The sequence below is a fragment of the Phocoena sinus genome, chromosome 8, assembly GCF_008692025.1.
Source record: "Phocoena sinus isolate mPhoSin1 chromosome 8, mPhoSin1.pri, whole genome shotgun sequence".
Taxonomy (NCBI): Eukaryota; Metazoa; Chordata; class Mammalia; order Artiodactyla; family Phocoenidae; genus Phocoena; species Phocoena sinus.
Genome location: NC_045770.1, coordinates 74,339,371 through 74,355,479, shown reverse-complemented (window position 1 = coordinate 74,355,479; position 16,109 = coordinate 74,339,371). Strand labels below are relative to the sequence as shown.

General features: G+C 41.5%; 1 protein-coding gene across 1 annotated transcript in view; it reads right to left on the bottom strand.

Annotated features, from left to right (window-relative positions):
• NELL1 (neural EGFL like 1) overlaps window positions 1-16,109 on the bottom strand; it is an 891,542-nt gene that overhangs the window by 798,870 nt on the left and 76,563 nt on the right. The window contains 1 exon segment of the mRNA XM_032640327.1: window positions 12,991-13,141. Within this exon segment, the coding sequence (XP_032496218.1) occupies window positions 12,991-13,141 (151 nt within the window).

Here is a 16,109-nt window from a genome sequence, read left to right as displayed (position 1 = left end):
CCCTACCTAATGCTCTGCCCACTCTCCAACAACGCGGCATTTTCTTCAGTTATTTTAAGGCACCATGATCGCTCTCATCTCTCGCCCCTTTGCTCATGCTGCGTCCAGAACCCTCTTCCATTCACCATCTTCTGGCTGATTTCTACTCATCCTACTTTGCCTCTTAAGCATAACCCTCAGTGAGAAGGCGTTCCAACTTCTTTTGGGAAAGTCAAGGTACCCTGCTCTATGCTCCCTGTATTCCTCTTATCAGGGCACTAACCATATTTTGGGGTGTTTCATCAACTGACTATCTCCATCCCTGTATGCTTCACAATTGTACCGCAGTATCTAGCACCACACATAGTATTTGATAGATTTGCATTAATATCTCCTGAATGTTGTTGATGAGGGAGCTTACAGTCTAAAAGGAACCCAGCTCTAAATCTAGAGCCTCCCCACATTTGTTTGGAAAGTGAAGACCTATTTGTATACTTTGAAAGCATCATAGAGAGATCTGCATTTGGACAAGATTCCAATTTGAACTTGCTTCTTTCCTTCCCAAATGTGAGCAATTTAACAACTGAAGTCACCTACTTCTTTTTTTAATATAAGCGTTATACTATATATCCTTGAGGAAAGAATTAAACTTAAGTTTATATAAGAAGTTTAATTTCTAAAAATGTACTATTAATCACCCACGAGAAAAGCTTTTTGTTTTTTGCAGTACGCGGGCCTCTCACTGTTGTGGCCTCTCCCGTTGCGGAGCACGGGCTCCGGATGTGCAGGCTCAGCGGCCATGGCTCACGGGCCTAGTTGCTCCGCGGCATGTGGGATCTTCCCGGACCGGGGCACGAACCCGTGTCCCCTGCATCGGCAGGCGGACTCTCAACCACTGCGCCACCAGGGAAGCCCGAGAAAAGCTTTTTATTGGGCTAGGTTCAAACCATGTAATACTATTCTGGAATTTCTTCCACCTCCTATCCCTCCATTCTGACATCTTCAATAAACTGCCTGAAAGTGCAAAATAATTTACATATTAGCTTAAATCATCCATAACGAGGAAGGTAAACCTGCTGCTTAGAAATTACTGAATGCACTCCATTAGGACAACCACTATTTTTAGATTACGTACAACAATCTCTTGATGTGAAAACCTAATTACTATTTCAAATGATGAGAAATTCTCAATATCTACCTTTTTCACTTCTGAAGAATTTGAGACGGTATGAGGAAATATCTACAAACATGAGGAGAGGAAGGGAAATGAGATTTGATGAGCGTCTTGAAAACGGAGACGTTGAGGAACTATGCACCTACCTACGTGCTTCTATTGAATCCTCCCGGTAACTCCATGACATGGTAATCATTAACTTCACTTTGCATGAAAGGACACCAAGTTTGAAGTAAATTAAAAGCAGCTGCAAAAGCTCACCTGTCTGGTAATTGATAGAGCCAGGAATTGAACCCACGTCTATCTGGCATCAAAGTAGAAAGTAGTTCTTTCCACCACAAGAACTCCGAAAACTGAAGAGTATCTTTCGAAATACAAAATTTTTTAAAAGAGGAGATGCCTTCTTAGGGGGCGAAAAATGTCCTCTTCATCTCCTCACAGAAGTGTCCCACAGGAAGCTTTTTCTTAGACTCCTAGCTTCCAGCTTCCTAGATAATTATGCTTAGATTTAATTTTATCTATAATTTAGGAATAAAATTGAAAAACAGAAGATTTACCATTATATCTTATAGAGTTGCTTATACTGGCAGAATGTTTGATTAGATTTAATCTATGTTAATTAAGCTTTCCATTTTAACAAAGCTCCATATTAACACGCTTGAATCAGGAAAAATAAACATTAAATCTGCAATGCTATTAAGATAGCTCAGCGAGACAGATTCATCTTTGTTGCTCCTCCAACGTGCTCTATGGGTACAGTAAAAAAAAAAAAGAATAAAAATCCATCAAATTAGAAATATAGATGAGAATTAATAACAGAGTGCCCATTCCATTACATGGAAGAGTCTATTTCAATTGCTACCTCCAGGTATGTTTTCAATTGCCTTTATATTTAAGTTTTCCATTTCATTTTATCTACTCACTCAAGGTATTCATAGAAACTCAACTGGCTCAGTTACCTAGGGAGTTTCTAGATATTGTTATGCCAAGAAATTCGCTCCTGGTTTAAGGAATCACCTCCCAAATGATCCACCTCTGGCTGCTGGAACCCCACGAGGGAGAGAGATGCCCGCCTTTAGCTGAAGGAAACTCAGCCACTGAATGAACTCTTCGGCCATTAATTCAATAATGGCCTTACCTGAGAATAGCTGGAAGCCGAGCAGAAATTGGAAACAGTGATTTCCAAAACAGTAAATGCAGGTTTTCTGGATGACAGCGTTGGAAAAGGCAGTGGATGATGACTCCCCATGGTGCACATGAGGGCAAGTGTTCAGATCCAGAATGTGGTTTCCCCATTGTGCTTCAGCAGCAAAGGTGACTTTTGACTGGAAATTGAACACTACCTGCAGACTGGGGTGATAGATACTGTTTTCCTTGAACCAGTGAACTAGAGTCAAGTGGCTGTTTCCTTCTCTGGCCACTCCTCCGTATATCCTCTTTCCCCTCAGCATCAAATTTCCACCTTAACAACACCATCATGGCTTTTTGTTTTTTAAATTATGTGCCAAGAACTATGGTAGATGTTTTGCAAATACTTCTAATCCTATACAAAAATCCCAAGGAATTATTCGTTTCAGTCTCCAGATACCAACACCTTTGCCCTTTTCACTGTCCGGTGCAGCCTCCTTAGTGCATCCAGGACAGTACTATACCTGGCACAATATATTCCATGGGAACCTCTGAAATCAGCCATGAAATTTCTGAGCAGCCCTAACCAGAGCTGGAGTAAATGAATCATCTATTCACTTAATAGTTGCTTAGTACATACTATGTACCTCAGAGTACCACCTGGAAAAAGCCCCTATGTGATGCAGCCTCTTACCCATGTTACTTTCATGTATTTGGGCACAGACTACATCCCAGACAATCAAAACAGAGACCGCCTCGTTATTCCAACATCCAGGTTTTCTCATCCTTGGCACATTGCTAGATCAAATTTCCCAGTATTAGTCAATAAAATGCAGTACAGGCAATGCATGACATCTCCAGGCTTAGCCCTTAAACTTATCCAAGGAGGATATGACAAAAGTCTAATCATAATAGAAGCTATTAATCTATCTCTCTCAGAATGTCATAGTTCGAGATCATAAATCAAAACACAGAGAAGTTGAATAACACAACTGTTACACATAAAGTCATATCTATATACACACAAAAACTGTCCATCCTTTTAAAATGTTCCCCCTCAAAAACTAAAAATATTGAGCACGTACAGGTGCCAGAGAGGTTTTCCGTCTCACATCTTATAGCACATATTTTACATGTTCAGTTAACAATAAAACCAGGAGTCACCCATTAAGTATTTTTTAATTTAATCACTTTGAAATTTTTAATACTCCTCTAACTCGGATCAAAGAGGAAGTTAACTGAAATTAAGAATTATAGAAAAGTACAGAAAAGGAAAACAGTATATAGCAGTATCAGTGGGCTATATTCAGTGGTACTCATAAGAAAACAAAGCCTTCAGTGATTTTACCAGTAAACAGAAAATACTGAAAACAAATGAACTAAACATCCAAGAAGCTAGTAAAAATACCAAAGTGATTGAAAAAGAGGTAAGAAGCAGAAATCAATGAATTTAAAGTGAAAAACAGTAGACTTGATCAATAAAACTTAAGAACTGCTTCATTAAAAAGGCCAATAAATTACACAATCCATGATAAGCTTGACCAAGAAGGAAACACATTATTCCACGTTTACAAGTTAATGAAGATATAACCACAAATATAAAAATTTTATTAAGAATATAATGTCCAACTATTTGCCCCAAAAAAGGGAACGATCTCAATGAAATATATGATTTCAACAAAATGTAAATTGGTCCAAAGAGCTTAAAATTAATTAAATAGAACAATACCATAAAGAGATGGAAAATGAACATTTTCAGTAATAAGAGTTCCCAGCCTCCTGAGAGACAAATTATCAGCCCACATTATTTTCAGGCTAATTCCATCAGAATCACTTACAAAAGAGGTATTGCCTATATATTTAAACCAGTCTGGTGCATAAAATTCAAAAAGCCTTGAGTTAAATCACGTACACAGGAAAACCTACTGTATCTCACTTATGAGTTAAAAAGTGTTTAATGAGTTTAAGGTAAAATGTTTAGAACAATGCCTGGCATTTGTCAATGCTTCCGGTAATTAGTTATTATTACTATTTTTATTAATATTACTATTATTAACATTGATGCAAAAATCCTAAACATTACTAAATATAAATTTAAGGATTTCTGAAATAGTTCAACATTATGGACTCTATTAATGTAATTAATGTTAATAAATGAAAGGGAAAAAACACATAATTAAAAGGTACCCTGAAAAGGGTGTTTAATAAAATGTAACAGCTGTTCATGATTTTTTGGCCTTTTAAATCAGGAAGAAAACTAAATTTCCTTTACACAATGACTATATGTATATATATATCCATATAGACACATACATATACATACTATATATACACATATATACATATTTATATATATGCTAGATTGATTTAACATGTAACAGCTGTTCATGATCTTACGGCCTTTCAGTAAATCAGAAATAGATCTAAATTTCCTTTACATGATGACTGTGTGTGTGTATACACACACACACACATATATAAGATAGATTGACAGATCAGAAAGTACTAGACATTATATTAAGCAGCTTAAACAGATAAGGAACACATTAAAGACAGGATTATCTGATGTCTTCTTCCTGACTTTAATGAGGACCTTTAATATGATTATTATTCACCACTGTTATGGAGATTCCAGCCAGTATCATAAGACAAGAAAAAGGGATAGCTAGTATAAACATTGGAATGTGAGCGATATAGCTAGTATAAATACTGGAATGAGAGAGACAAAATTTTCAATATTTTCGAGTTACAAAATTGTACACTTATCAAGGGGCATCATCTAAAAAAAAAAAATTTAAATGCCTGGCTCATGGTACACTAAATAGCAAATGTTTAAAAAAAACAGCGCTTCCCTGGTGGCGCAGTGGTTGAGAGTCCGCCTGCCGATGCAGGGGACACGGGTTCGTACCCCGGTCCGGGAAGATCCCACATGCCACGGAGCATCTGGGCCCGTGAGCCATGGCCGCTGAGCCTGTGCGTCCGGAGGCTGTGCTCCGCAAGGGGAGAGGCCACAACAGTGAGAGACCCGCGTACCGCAAAAAAAAAAAAAAAAAAAAAAGAAAAACAACTATTCCACATAGCTCACATAGTTTAAAAATCTAATACAAAAATCAGACAAAAGGCATCAAAAGAAAACTACAAACCAATCTCTCTCATGAATATAGATATAGAAATTAATATACTATCAAATCAAATCCAGGAATATATAAAAAGGATTATACCACATGACTAAGTGGGATTAATCCCAGGAATGCAAGCTTGGTATAATATCCAAAAATCAATTAGTATAATACACCACATCAATAGAACAGGATAAAACTACATGATCATCTTGATAGATGCAGAAAAAGCACTTGAAAAAAGTTAACACCCTTTCATGTTAAAAAAAAACACTCAACCAACAAGGAATGGAAGAGAACCTCCTCAACCTGATAAGAGCATGTAGGAATAGAAGACAATTTCTTCAACCTGGTTAAACTCATCTAAGAAAATCCACACCTAACAACACAATTCATGGTGAAAAATTGAAAGCTTTCCTCCTTAAGATCAGAAACAAGATAAGACTATCTGTTCCCATCACTTCTATTCAACACTGTACTGGAAGTTCTACTCAGGGCAATTAGGCAAGAAAATAAAAGGCACTCAGATGAGACAGAAATATAACTATTTACAGATGACCTGATCTTGTAAGTAAAAATTTAAGAAATCCACTAAAAAATTATTAGAATGATATCAGCAAAGCTGCAGGATACAAGATTAATATGCAAACATCAATTTGCATTTCTATAAAGTAGCAATGAGCAAACAAGTGAAATTAATAATTCCATTTACAATAGCATCAAAAAGAATATTTAATAATCATTTTTTAATTTAACAAAAGCCTTATAAAACTTATACTCTGAAACTATAAAACACTTTGAAAGAATTAAAGAAGACCTAAATAAATGGAAAGACATTCCATGTCTGTGGATCATATGATTTAATATTGTTCAGATGGCAGTACTCCCCACAATGATCTACACATTCAATGCAATCCCTTTGAAAGTACAGCTGACATCTTTGCAGAATTTGAAAAGCTGGTCATTAATACTCATATGGAAATTCAAGAGGACTGAAATAGACAAAACAATCTTAAAAAAGAAGAAACAAAGTTGGAGGGCTCACACTTATCCATTTCAAAACTTACCACAAAGCCAAATAATCAAAACAGTACCTGGCACAAGAGTAAACAAATATATCAGTGGAATAGAATTGGAAGAGTCCAGAAATAAATCTTCACATTTATGGTCAACTGATCTTCAACAAGGGTACCAAGAAAATTCATTGGTCTTCAACAAACGGTGCTGGGACAACTGGCTATCCACGTGCAAAAAAATGAAGTCGGACCCCTATCTCACACCATATTAAAAAACTTGACTCAAAATATATCAAAGATCTAAATATAAGAACTAAACCTATAAAACTTTTTAAAGAAATCATATGGAATAAATCTTCAGTCTCAGGATGAGGCAATAAAAGAAAAACTGGACATCAAATTTAACAACTTTTGTGCCTCAAAGAACACCATGAAGAAGTGATAGAATCTACAGAATGGGGAAAAAAATTCTGTAAATCACATCTGATAAGGGATTTGTATCTATAAAATAACTATTACCAAACCATAAAGACACACAACCCAATTAAAAATGGACAAATGATCTGAATAAACATTTTTCCAAAGAGGATATATAGCAGCCAATAAGCACATGAAAAGATACTCAACATTATTTGCCATCAGGAAAATTTAAATCAAAAGCACAGTGCAATATCACTTCACACCTACTGGGACGGCTATAATCAAAAAGAAAGATAATAACTAGCTTTTAACAGGGATGGAGAGAATTTGGAACCCTCACACACTGCTGGTGGGAATGTAAAATGGTGCAGGCACTTGGAAAAAACAGTCTGACAACTGCACAGTTAAACATAGTGACCACTTGATTCAGCAAGTCTACTCCTAGTTAAATACCCAAGAGAATAAAAATATATGTCCACACAAAAATTTATACAAGAAAGCTTAGAGCAGCATTATTCATAATAGCCAAAAAGTGGAAACAACTCCAGTGTCCCATCAATCGATGAATGGACAAATAAAAGGTGGTATGTCCAAACAATGTAATATTATTCTGCAATTGGGGAATTCCCTGGCAGTCCAGTGGTTAGGACTCTGCACTCTCAATGCCAAAGGTGCAGGTTCAGTCCCTGGTCGGGCAACTAAGATCCCACAAGCCACAACGTGTGGCCAAAAAAAAGAAAAAAGAAATGAACTACTGACACATACTGCCAACACTAAAGAACTTTGAAAACATTCTTAATAAAAGAAGCCAGCTACAAAAGGCCACCTTGTATGATTCCATTTAGGCAAATCCACAGAGAAAGAAAGTAGATTAGTGATTACCTAAGGCTGGGGGACCCTTGGGGAGATTGGGGAGTAATAGCTAAGAGGTGGGGGATTTCTTCGAGAGGTAATGAAAACTTGTAAAATTGACTATGTTGATAAATGCACAACTCCGAATATACTAAAAAAACCAAATGTGAAAACAAAAAAATCAGCTAGCAATCTAATAGTGCCCATCATATCCTATTTGTAGCAAATGCATATTTAATTCACCTTGATCATGAGAGGTGCAATGAGGATGACACAGGAGAGAATCAAAAGAAAAACCTGGGTGTCTGACTTCCCAGTCAACAGTCTATCAGATCCTTAATAGATTCCAGTTTATCAATCCAGTCTATCAAATCCCTGGACCCTCTGCTACTGGATAAAGAAGAGCCCGATTATCTTCTACACCTGGTCAAATGTGCACGCCAAATGTCTACAAAGGCAATTTGCTTCTCTAGACACTGTTACCCTGGAAAACAAAAAGAAATCTGAAAATGACTAAAGGTTCTCACATATTACAGATGGGAATATCTTTTGTATTATAAAAAGCCTAATTCGTAAATAAATATTCCCCTCTACTTCTTGCATGCTGAGAGCCTCCTTAACTAGATGTTAATCTCCTTAAGCATGGAACCAGATCTTTAGTACCCACAGCCAAGTACATTACAAATTCAGAGTTAATCCTTTATACCTTGACTTGATTAGACTAAACAAACATGCAGGAAGGCACCACAGAATTCAGAAGTGGAGGGGAACTTATTTTCTACTTCTTTATATCTATTTCGTTTGAGTCAAGACCTGAGGTTTTCCTATTACAATGAAAAATGGTCAGATGATTTCCATTCAATGATCCTCAAGTTCTATTAGAATCCTGCCGGGAAAGTAAGAGAAGGTGGCCTCAGATGACTCTCCTGGCAACACAAAAGGCTTTTCAAAACGTTTCTTAAAGTAAGGTATGGATTTTTTTAGATTCCAAAAGAGAAACCCATAAAATAGAGTTTCAAGACTTAGGATTAGACAAGGAGAAGAAATACGTATTTGTTAAGAGCTGTGCACTTAACATGCACTATCTTTTTTCATCCTCACGGCCGTCCTGCAAGGCAGATTATTATCCCCATTTACAGATAAGGATATTGAGGTTCCAAGATATTAAACAGCGGGTACTGCAAAGCTAGAAGTCAGACTCCAGCCTCTATCATGTCTGACTCTGAAGCCAGCGCTCTACTATATCGGTTGCCATTCCACTCACTTCTCACCTGCCTTGGGAAGTTCTCTGCTTCCACTGAGAAGCATTTGAAGATGCCCCACACTCTATTCTTGGACATGTGTATGGCCCTCCTAGGAGGCCCTCATACTGAGGAGGCCCTCACACCCAACCCCACAAAGCCAGTGGGGCAAGGACATGACCTTCCTATGTCTGTGAAGCTGAGGCTGACTTGACATCTCCACCCTTGGGCAATAAGAACCTGCGCTTTCTCCCAGTCTACGGAACATGTGGACCCTAACCCACGCCTGCTCACCAACACATATGGCAGTTCGCTTTTGCCAGGCTGGCCCAGAAACAACCAGCTCACCGTGCTGACTGCATCCCCACCGAAGGGTCAGGGTCCATCACATCCCTTTGAGGCTGAGGGCAAACTTAACCACTGGAAAGAGACAGAACTGTTGAGATCCTCACCTCTGTGGAAAATGTACACGGAAAGATCCTCTGCTCCAGCAAATGATCCGTTCTCCACACCTCTCCCCACAACCAAAAAAAATTGTATTTCCTTCATTTCTTCCCCATGTGACTGCCCACACTGTTCTCCCCGCTTCTACACCCTTCTCTTTCCCTTGCCTGCAGAAGTCTACCTGTTCAGGAGTCTCCCTTCTATGTGGTCTTCCTTAACCACCAATTTAATGTAATGAACTCAGTGAACTTAACACCTTTATATCATTTTTGCCTCAGTTTACCTATCTAGGTTGATATATCAAAAAGTAGTAAAAGGGAAGGTTTATCTGAACTCTGGTTCCCCAGCAGTGACCCTGACGAGATTTGAGAGCAAGTGATTTCCTAAGGAAGTGCTCCCAGGAGAGGGAGGGAGGGAGGGAGGGAAGGAAGTCCCAGCCTCAGCCTGATCCCTGGTTGTTCTGGGGGATGAATGAAGCCTCAGAGCCTGACTGGCCTCCGGGCATCGAAGGCCAGGGAACTAGGCTTCCATACTCCCACACTCATGAGTCAACCATTGACTCTAGGCTACCTGGGGAGGAAGTGAACTCCTAGACACTTCTGCTCTCAGTATAGTAGGGTGGAGGGGCTATAGAGGCTGAGGGTCAGTGCTCTGAGGCAAGTTGTAAGGTGCCAACCTTCAGAAGCAAAGCCCACAGAAGCCAGGCGAAGGGCACACAGAACCTACACAAGAGATGTGAGGGGGGTCAAGGGACAGCACCACCGTGTCTGCTGCAAGGTCAAGGTAGGGCCGGCTTCATGGGCATGTGACCAGTGCATTTGCACAGGATCCTGCCCTCAGGAGGGACCCACACTTGGGGGCTAATGCTCTGCAGTCACCATCTTGAAATTCTCAGTAATTTTACCTTTGACTTTGGGTTTTGTCAGTAAAGTCCGATGGGACAGTGGAGCACACACACTGGGCCCTTGGAGCCTCCATTCACGTGCAGCTCCCTCCCACCACCTACAACCTACCACCTCCCTGGGACCAGTTCTCAGCCACTGGCCCGGTTGCTCCTGGTGCCCAGGGCCCACCTGTCTTTCCCAGTTGCCGCCCTCTGCTTAGGCAGTGACTGTTCTGTGGGCTTGGGGGGGAGCCAGTGTTCTGCCACTGCTGTCCACCCCTGGCGGGGAGGGAGGGGTACAGGGGTAAGTTTGGGGAGCCACATAATTTTGAAGTTAGCTACACACTGCCTAGTAACTCCAGTCTATTACTTCTCTATTAATAGCTCTTTTTTCTTTAGTTTTTTACATGGTCATGCCTTGCTTCCCACATTGCCAAACTCTTGTTAGATTTTGTTTCTTTCACTTCCCCACAAAAACTGGCATAGCACTTAGAACAGAGTAGGTGCTTCATAAGTATTTTCAATGTATTGATATAAAATTAGTATTCAATTAAAATTGGCTGGGAGACTCCCCTGGTGGTACAGTGGTTAAGAATCTGCCTGCCAATGAAGGAACACAGGTTTGATCCCTGGTCCAGGAAGACCCCACACGTCACAGAGCAACTAAGCCCGTGCGCCACAACTACTGAACCTGCGTGCCGCAACTACTGAAGCCCGTGCACTTAGAGCCCATGCTCCACAACAAGAGAAGCCACCGCAATGAGAAGCCCGCACACCGCAACGAAGAGTAGCTCCCGCTCGCTGCAACTAGAGAAAAGCCCGCGCGCAGCAACGAAGACCCAACGTGGCCAAAAATAAATAAATAAAAATAAAATTGGCTGGGAGGTTCCAGTTCAGGATGGTGACACAGGTAGATCCCGAGTGCACCTCGTCCTCCACACTAAGTCTACAGCTACCTATGGAACATTTTCCTCTGGAAAAAACCTAAAGGCAGGCTGAGCACATGGGACAAATGAGGAAAAAAAAAAAATGCATCGAAGCAGATAGGATAGGGTGAGATATAATCTCACTATAAACCCCAGTCCCAGTTCAGAGACCCAGAGTCAGTAGGGAACTTAAAACCCAGAGCTTCTCCTTAAGGAGCAAAGAGTTTGAACCCCACATCAGGCACCCCACCTCTCAACACCTGCACCTAAGAGACAATCCTCCACAATGTCTAGCTGCGAAAACCAAAGGGGCTCGTGTCCACAAGACCCACAAGGCTGTAATAACCTGAGAAAAGAGCTCACACACTGGGACTCACCCAGCTCGGGGCCCAGAACAGAGGAAGACTCTGGTGCCCAGACTTCAAGTGAAAGAGGCTCATTTGCTTATAATAAAGCATTGGCCTGAGGGGCAGGCATTTAATCTAACACACACATCCAGGAACCTGCTGGAACCCTCTTCAGAAGGAAGAGTGGCAGCCGTGACGTTCTCCCTCTGCAAACTCCAGAGGGTCAGTATCTCCCAGAAGGGAGCTTTTATACCATTCGGTGCCGTGGTTTTTACAGCTGCCACCCAAGGGACACCCTTGATTCCCTGGCTCTGGAGCCCAGCTCCTGGGTCCCATGGGACCGTAACAGTCGAAGAGACAGTCCCTGGCAGCCTATCACCCCCAGGGCACTACACAGAGAGCAGACTGAAATACCGCCAGTCTCTCTGAGAAAGAGATGTTTGCTTGTCCAGGAGCTTTGGTCTGGGGAGAAGGCTTCCAGCACGCTTACAGGGGCCAACAGAGGGGCTCTCAGGGAATGGAGGTTCGTGGACACAATCTTTCCCCTCACCCTCTGCTTTGCCACAGCTCACCAGTATATCCCAGAAAGGACCTTATACCTTTGTCTTAGATTATCTAATAATCATTACTTTGAAATCCCGAATAGAGTGACCTTTCTCAAACTTAAAACCATTATGTAGTTTCCCATCATCTACGGGGACTTTAGTCCAAGTTTTTCAACACAGCATCAGAGCTTTGGAATGATCTCGTTTCCGCCTGCCTCTATGATACCACCTATCTCTGCCTGCCTCAAACACCTCAGCCCCTGCCCCACACACTTTGTGTCATCTACTTAGCCACTTACCCGTTCCTTCCCCAAATCATCACAACCTCTTCCTTGAATGTTTTTCTTCCTATTCCTTACTCCTTCCCATTCAGCCTGTCAAGTATCTACTCACTTGATTTCCTTATACAGTCATCTTCTTCTCTGAACCCTTTCTTGGCTTACTACAAAGCTTAGCAGAATTGCCTACTACCTTTATTCCCTAAACACAAGCTTCCAGCACTGCATCTACAATTCTTCGTGACATTCATTTGCCCATATTCCCTACTAGCTTGTGTGACATGATCCTTAGAATAAACACTGTATTATTCACCTTAATATTCCCAGCGCCAAGCACAGTTCCTGCATAAAATAAACACAATGAAGGCTTACTGGAGGTTCTTGGTAAATGTAACTTGCTTGATGGCCTAAATATGATGGATAGCATGTGGTTTTATATGAGCAAAGTCTACCAGGAGATAGAAAATAGGTGAGAAAGACATCTTAAGGCAAAGTAAGTCCATGAATGTGTTCAACGGTCACGAGGCTTCAGCAAGCCGAACATTTTCCTGGAGCTCCACCCTCTAAATTCCAAGGCATTTTGTATAGCCCATGAATGCTAGGTAGATTTTTTTGAGAAGCAGAAAGCTCTTTCTTACCTGCGTTCCAGTTCTCGAATGGACAGTATCACTCCTGAACTGGATGGCTTCTGCTGTACAGTGGCCAGAAAGGTGAATTCGCTCTTATTCCGGAACAGCTGAATTAATCTGTATCTCACATGAGGGGCTGCGTGGATCTCCCTTTCTATATCTAGGAGTCAAGAAGGAACAGAAGCGAGAAAGAAGAGGAAATGGAGGAGGAGAAGAGGAAGGAAAGGAGGAATACAGACGGGAAAAGAGGAGAAGGAATATGAGAAGGAAAAGGAGAAAAGATGCACAGTTAAAAATGCCTCGTCCAGAGGGTCCACGGTACATTCTCCCTTTTCCCCTCTTGTCAGTAGTTTTCCGTTTTCAGGCACCACCCACCACTCCACACGGCTGCATGCGTTCAAGGCAAAGCCTGGACATGCCGTCTCAGCCACCGTGCCTGCTTGTCACTTTGACGAGTTCACAACTGGCCAGCCGGTGATTTTCTGACAGGAATTGTGATGGGACACGGAGCAATCTGGCCTGCTGCAAACAGATTAAGCTGCTGAAAATAAGGTGAGGGGCAGTCTGATAAACGGGGTCCAAAATTCAGAGAATCCTGAGTGTAACAGGATCCAGGGCCACTCAGCAGTCTCTAATTTCCCTTTTCCCGTGGCCTCAGCTTCTTTCTCTCCACAATGCATCTAGGGAAACCTGTCCTTGCCTTGTACCCAAAAGAGATTTACTAGGGCTAATAATGCCAGACAACTCTGCTTTTGCTGAAAGGATAAATACAAGGCATGCCCATAATCCATCAGCGTGCCTGGAATTCCTCTGTAAACATGCAGCGGATGACTGTCCTCATGAAATGTTTATTGAAGTTGAGGCCGATTCAGCAGGCCTAGAGGTGTGCGAGTCCAGCTAATCCTGCTACTGGACAGAAATCTTTCTTTCTGCAACATCCGCATAATGAGAGCCATCCCTCATTTCAGGCTCACCCTTGTGATAAACTGGGCGTTACATCACTATTTTACACTATACTTTCTGGCAGCAGAAAGCAGACACCAAGGGAGCTGAATTAGAGAAAACTATCCAGAGGATGACAAATGAACACCGAAGACGCGTTTGGTGGCCTTCTCTCATGCCCTGACCACGTCCTCTGATGGTATGGTAACTACTTGGGTATTTCTCCAGGACTGCCCGAGGAAGCTTTGAAAAACATAGAACTGCATTATTTACAATAGCCAAGATACGGAAACAACCTAAGTGTCCATTAACAGATGGATGGATAAAGAAGCTGTGGTACATATATATACCATGGATTCCTACTCAGCCATAAAAAAGAATGAAATATTGCCATTTGCAGCAACAAAGACTGACTTGCAGGGCATTATGCTAAATTAAAATAAGTCAGACAGACAAATATTGTATGATACCACTTATATGTGGAATCTAAAAGAAACAACAATCTAGTGAATATAACCAAAAAGAAGCAGACTCACAGATACAGAGAACAAACTAGTGGTTACAAGTGGGGAGTACATAGGGATGGGGCAGTGGGAGGTACAAGCTATTGGGCGTAAGACAGGCTCAAGGATGTATTGTACAACACAGAGACTATAGCCAATATTTTGTAATAACTGTAAATGGAAAGTAACCTTTAAAAATTGTATTAAAAAATTTTAAAAAGAAAAACATAGAACTGCAAAGGCTGCATGGCCCAAGCAACATCACAGACTTGTATTCGGACCTTAAAGAACCTCATCCTGAAGAGTGTTTTTTAACAAAAAGAAATCCTTGAATTCTTGACCTCAGGCCTCAGTCTTCTCACCTGCAAAATGAGGGGGTTGGACTAGGCGATTTCTCAGGGCCTCCCCAGCTTTATCTCCTATAACTCTATACATTGCTGTTTCAAGTTTGCAGCACAGAACACCAGCCTTGCAGCTGTTCAAGTCTAGGCTACGCACAGTGGGAAGCAAGGTTGGTCCTCTTCCAAGGAGGGACCCAACCCAAGAACGCTGTACACACAGAAAACCTACCTCAATGACATTTGCCTTTCTGCCCAAAGAAAGGCTTTCACTACTTTACTACTAACCGGCATGCTGTCAGCTGTCAGCTTCTGTCCCGGGCTGAGATAAGAGACAGCCACTTAGGGAATGCTTTTATGCCTTCTACAGAATCCTAGCCGAAGACTCTCCAGGATGATATTCAAAACCAATTAAACGTATGAACAAATCACTCTGTAAACTAGAGATCATTAGCCAATGTTTGTTAATGTTATTTTTATTATCACTACTACTGGGCAAAGAGCCTCGTAACATTTCACCGAGAATTTGGTGCCAGAAAAAAGACACTTGGTTCTTGAGATTAACTTTGTCGATCTCAGGGAGCTCATTAGAGGATTCTGAAGCTTAGGCCCAATGCAAAGAGGGCCATGACTGATCAGCAGTGCCTACTAGGGGAGTTAATATCAGATCAGTTATGGGTATCCTCACCTCTCATTCAATTCTCCCTGGGGGAATATCATCAAGCCAGATGGCCAACGACCCCCAAACTTATATCTGCAACCTCAACCTCTCCCTTAAGTAACAGACTCATATATGCAGTGTCCTTCTGAATATCTCCATATTCAGTATCTGAATATCTAACACCAAGTTGTATTCGCCCACTGAGCTCTTGTTCTCTCCCCCAACCCTCTCTTATCTCCTAGAGTTCCCAGTCTTAGTAAATGGAACCACCCACTTCCTCAGGCCAAAAAACTAGAAATTGTCCTCAATTTTTTCTTTTCCTACACGCTCCGTATTCAATCCAAGAGCGTGTCACGAGGGCTCCCATGTCTGGCATCTGTCCATTTCTTCCCAGCTGTACTCTTCAAACTCCTGTCCAAGCTGCCATCATCTCTCCAACTGCATCCTCACTGGCCTCCGTGTTACCTTCCCTTCTCCATCCTCCACACAGCAGCCCAAGTGCCCTTCTTAAGGCAGAAACCAGGATCATTTTCATCTCTTGCCTAAAACCCTCCAGTGGCTTCCCATCGCTCCCAGGATAAAATCAGGCTCTTCCCCATGGCCCACACGGTCACACACAAACGCCTCTTGCCTACCTCTCCCTTCTCCCCCAGCTCTCACTGCAAATGCAACCTCCTGGTCACT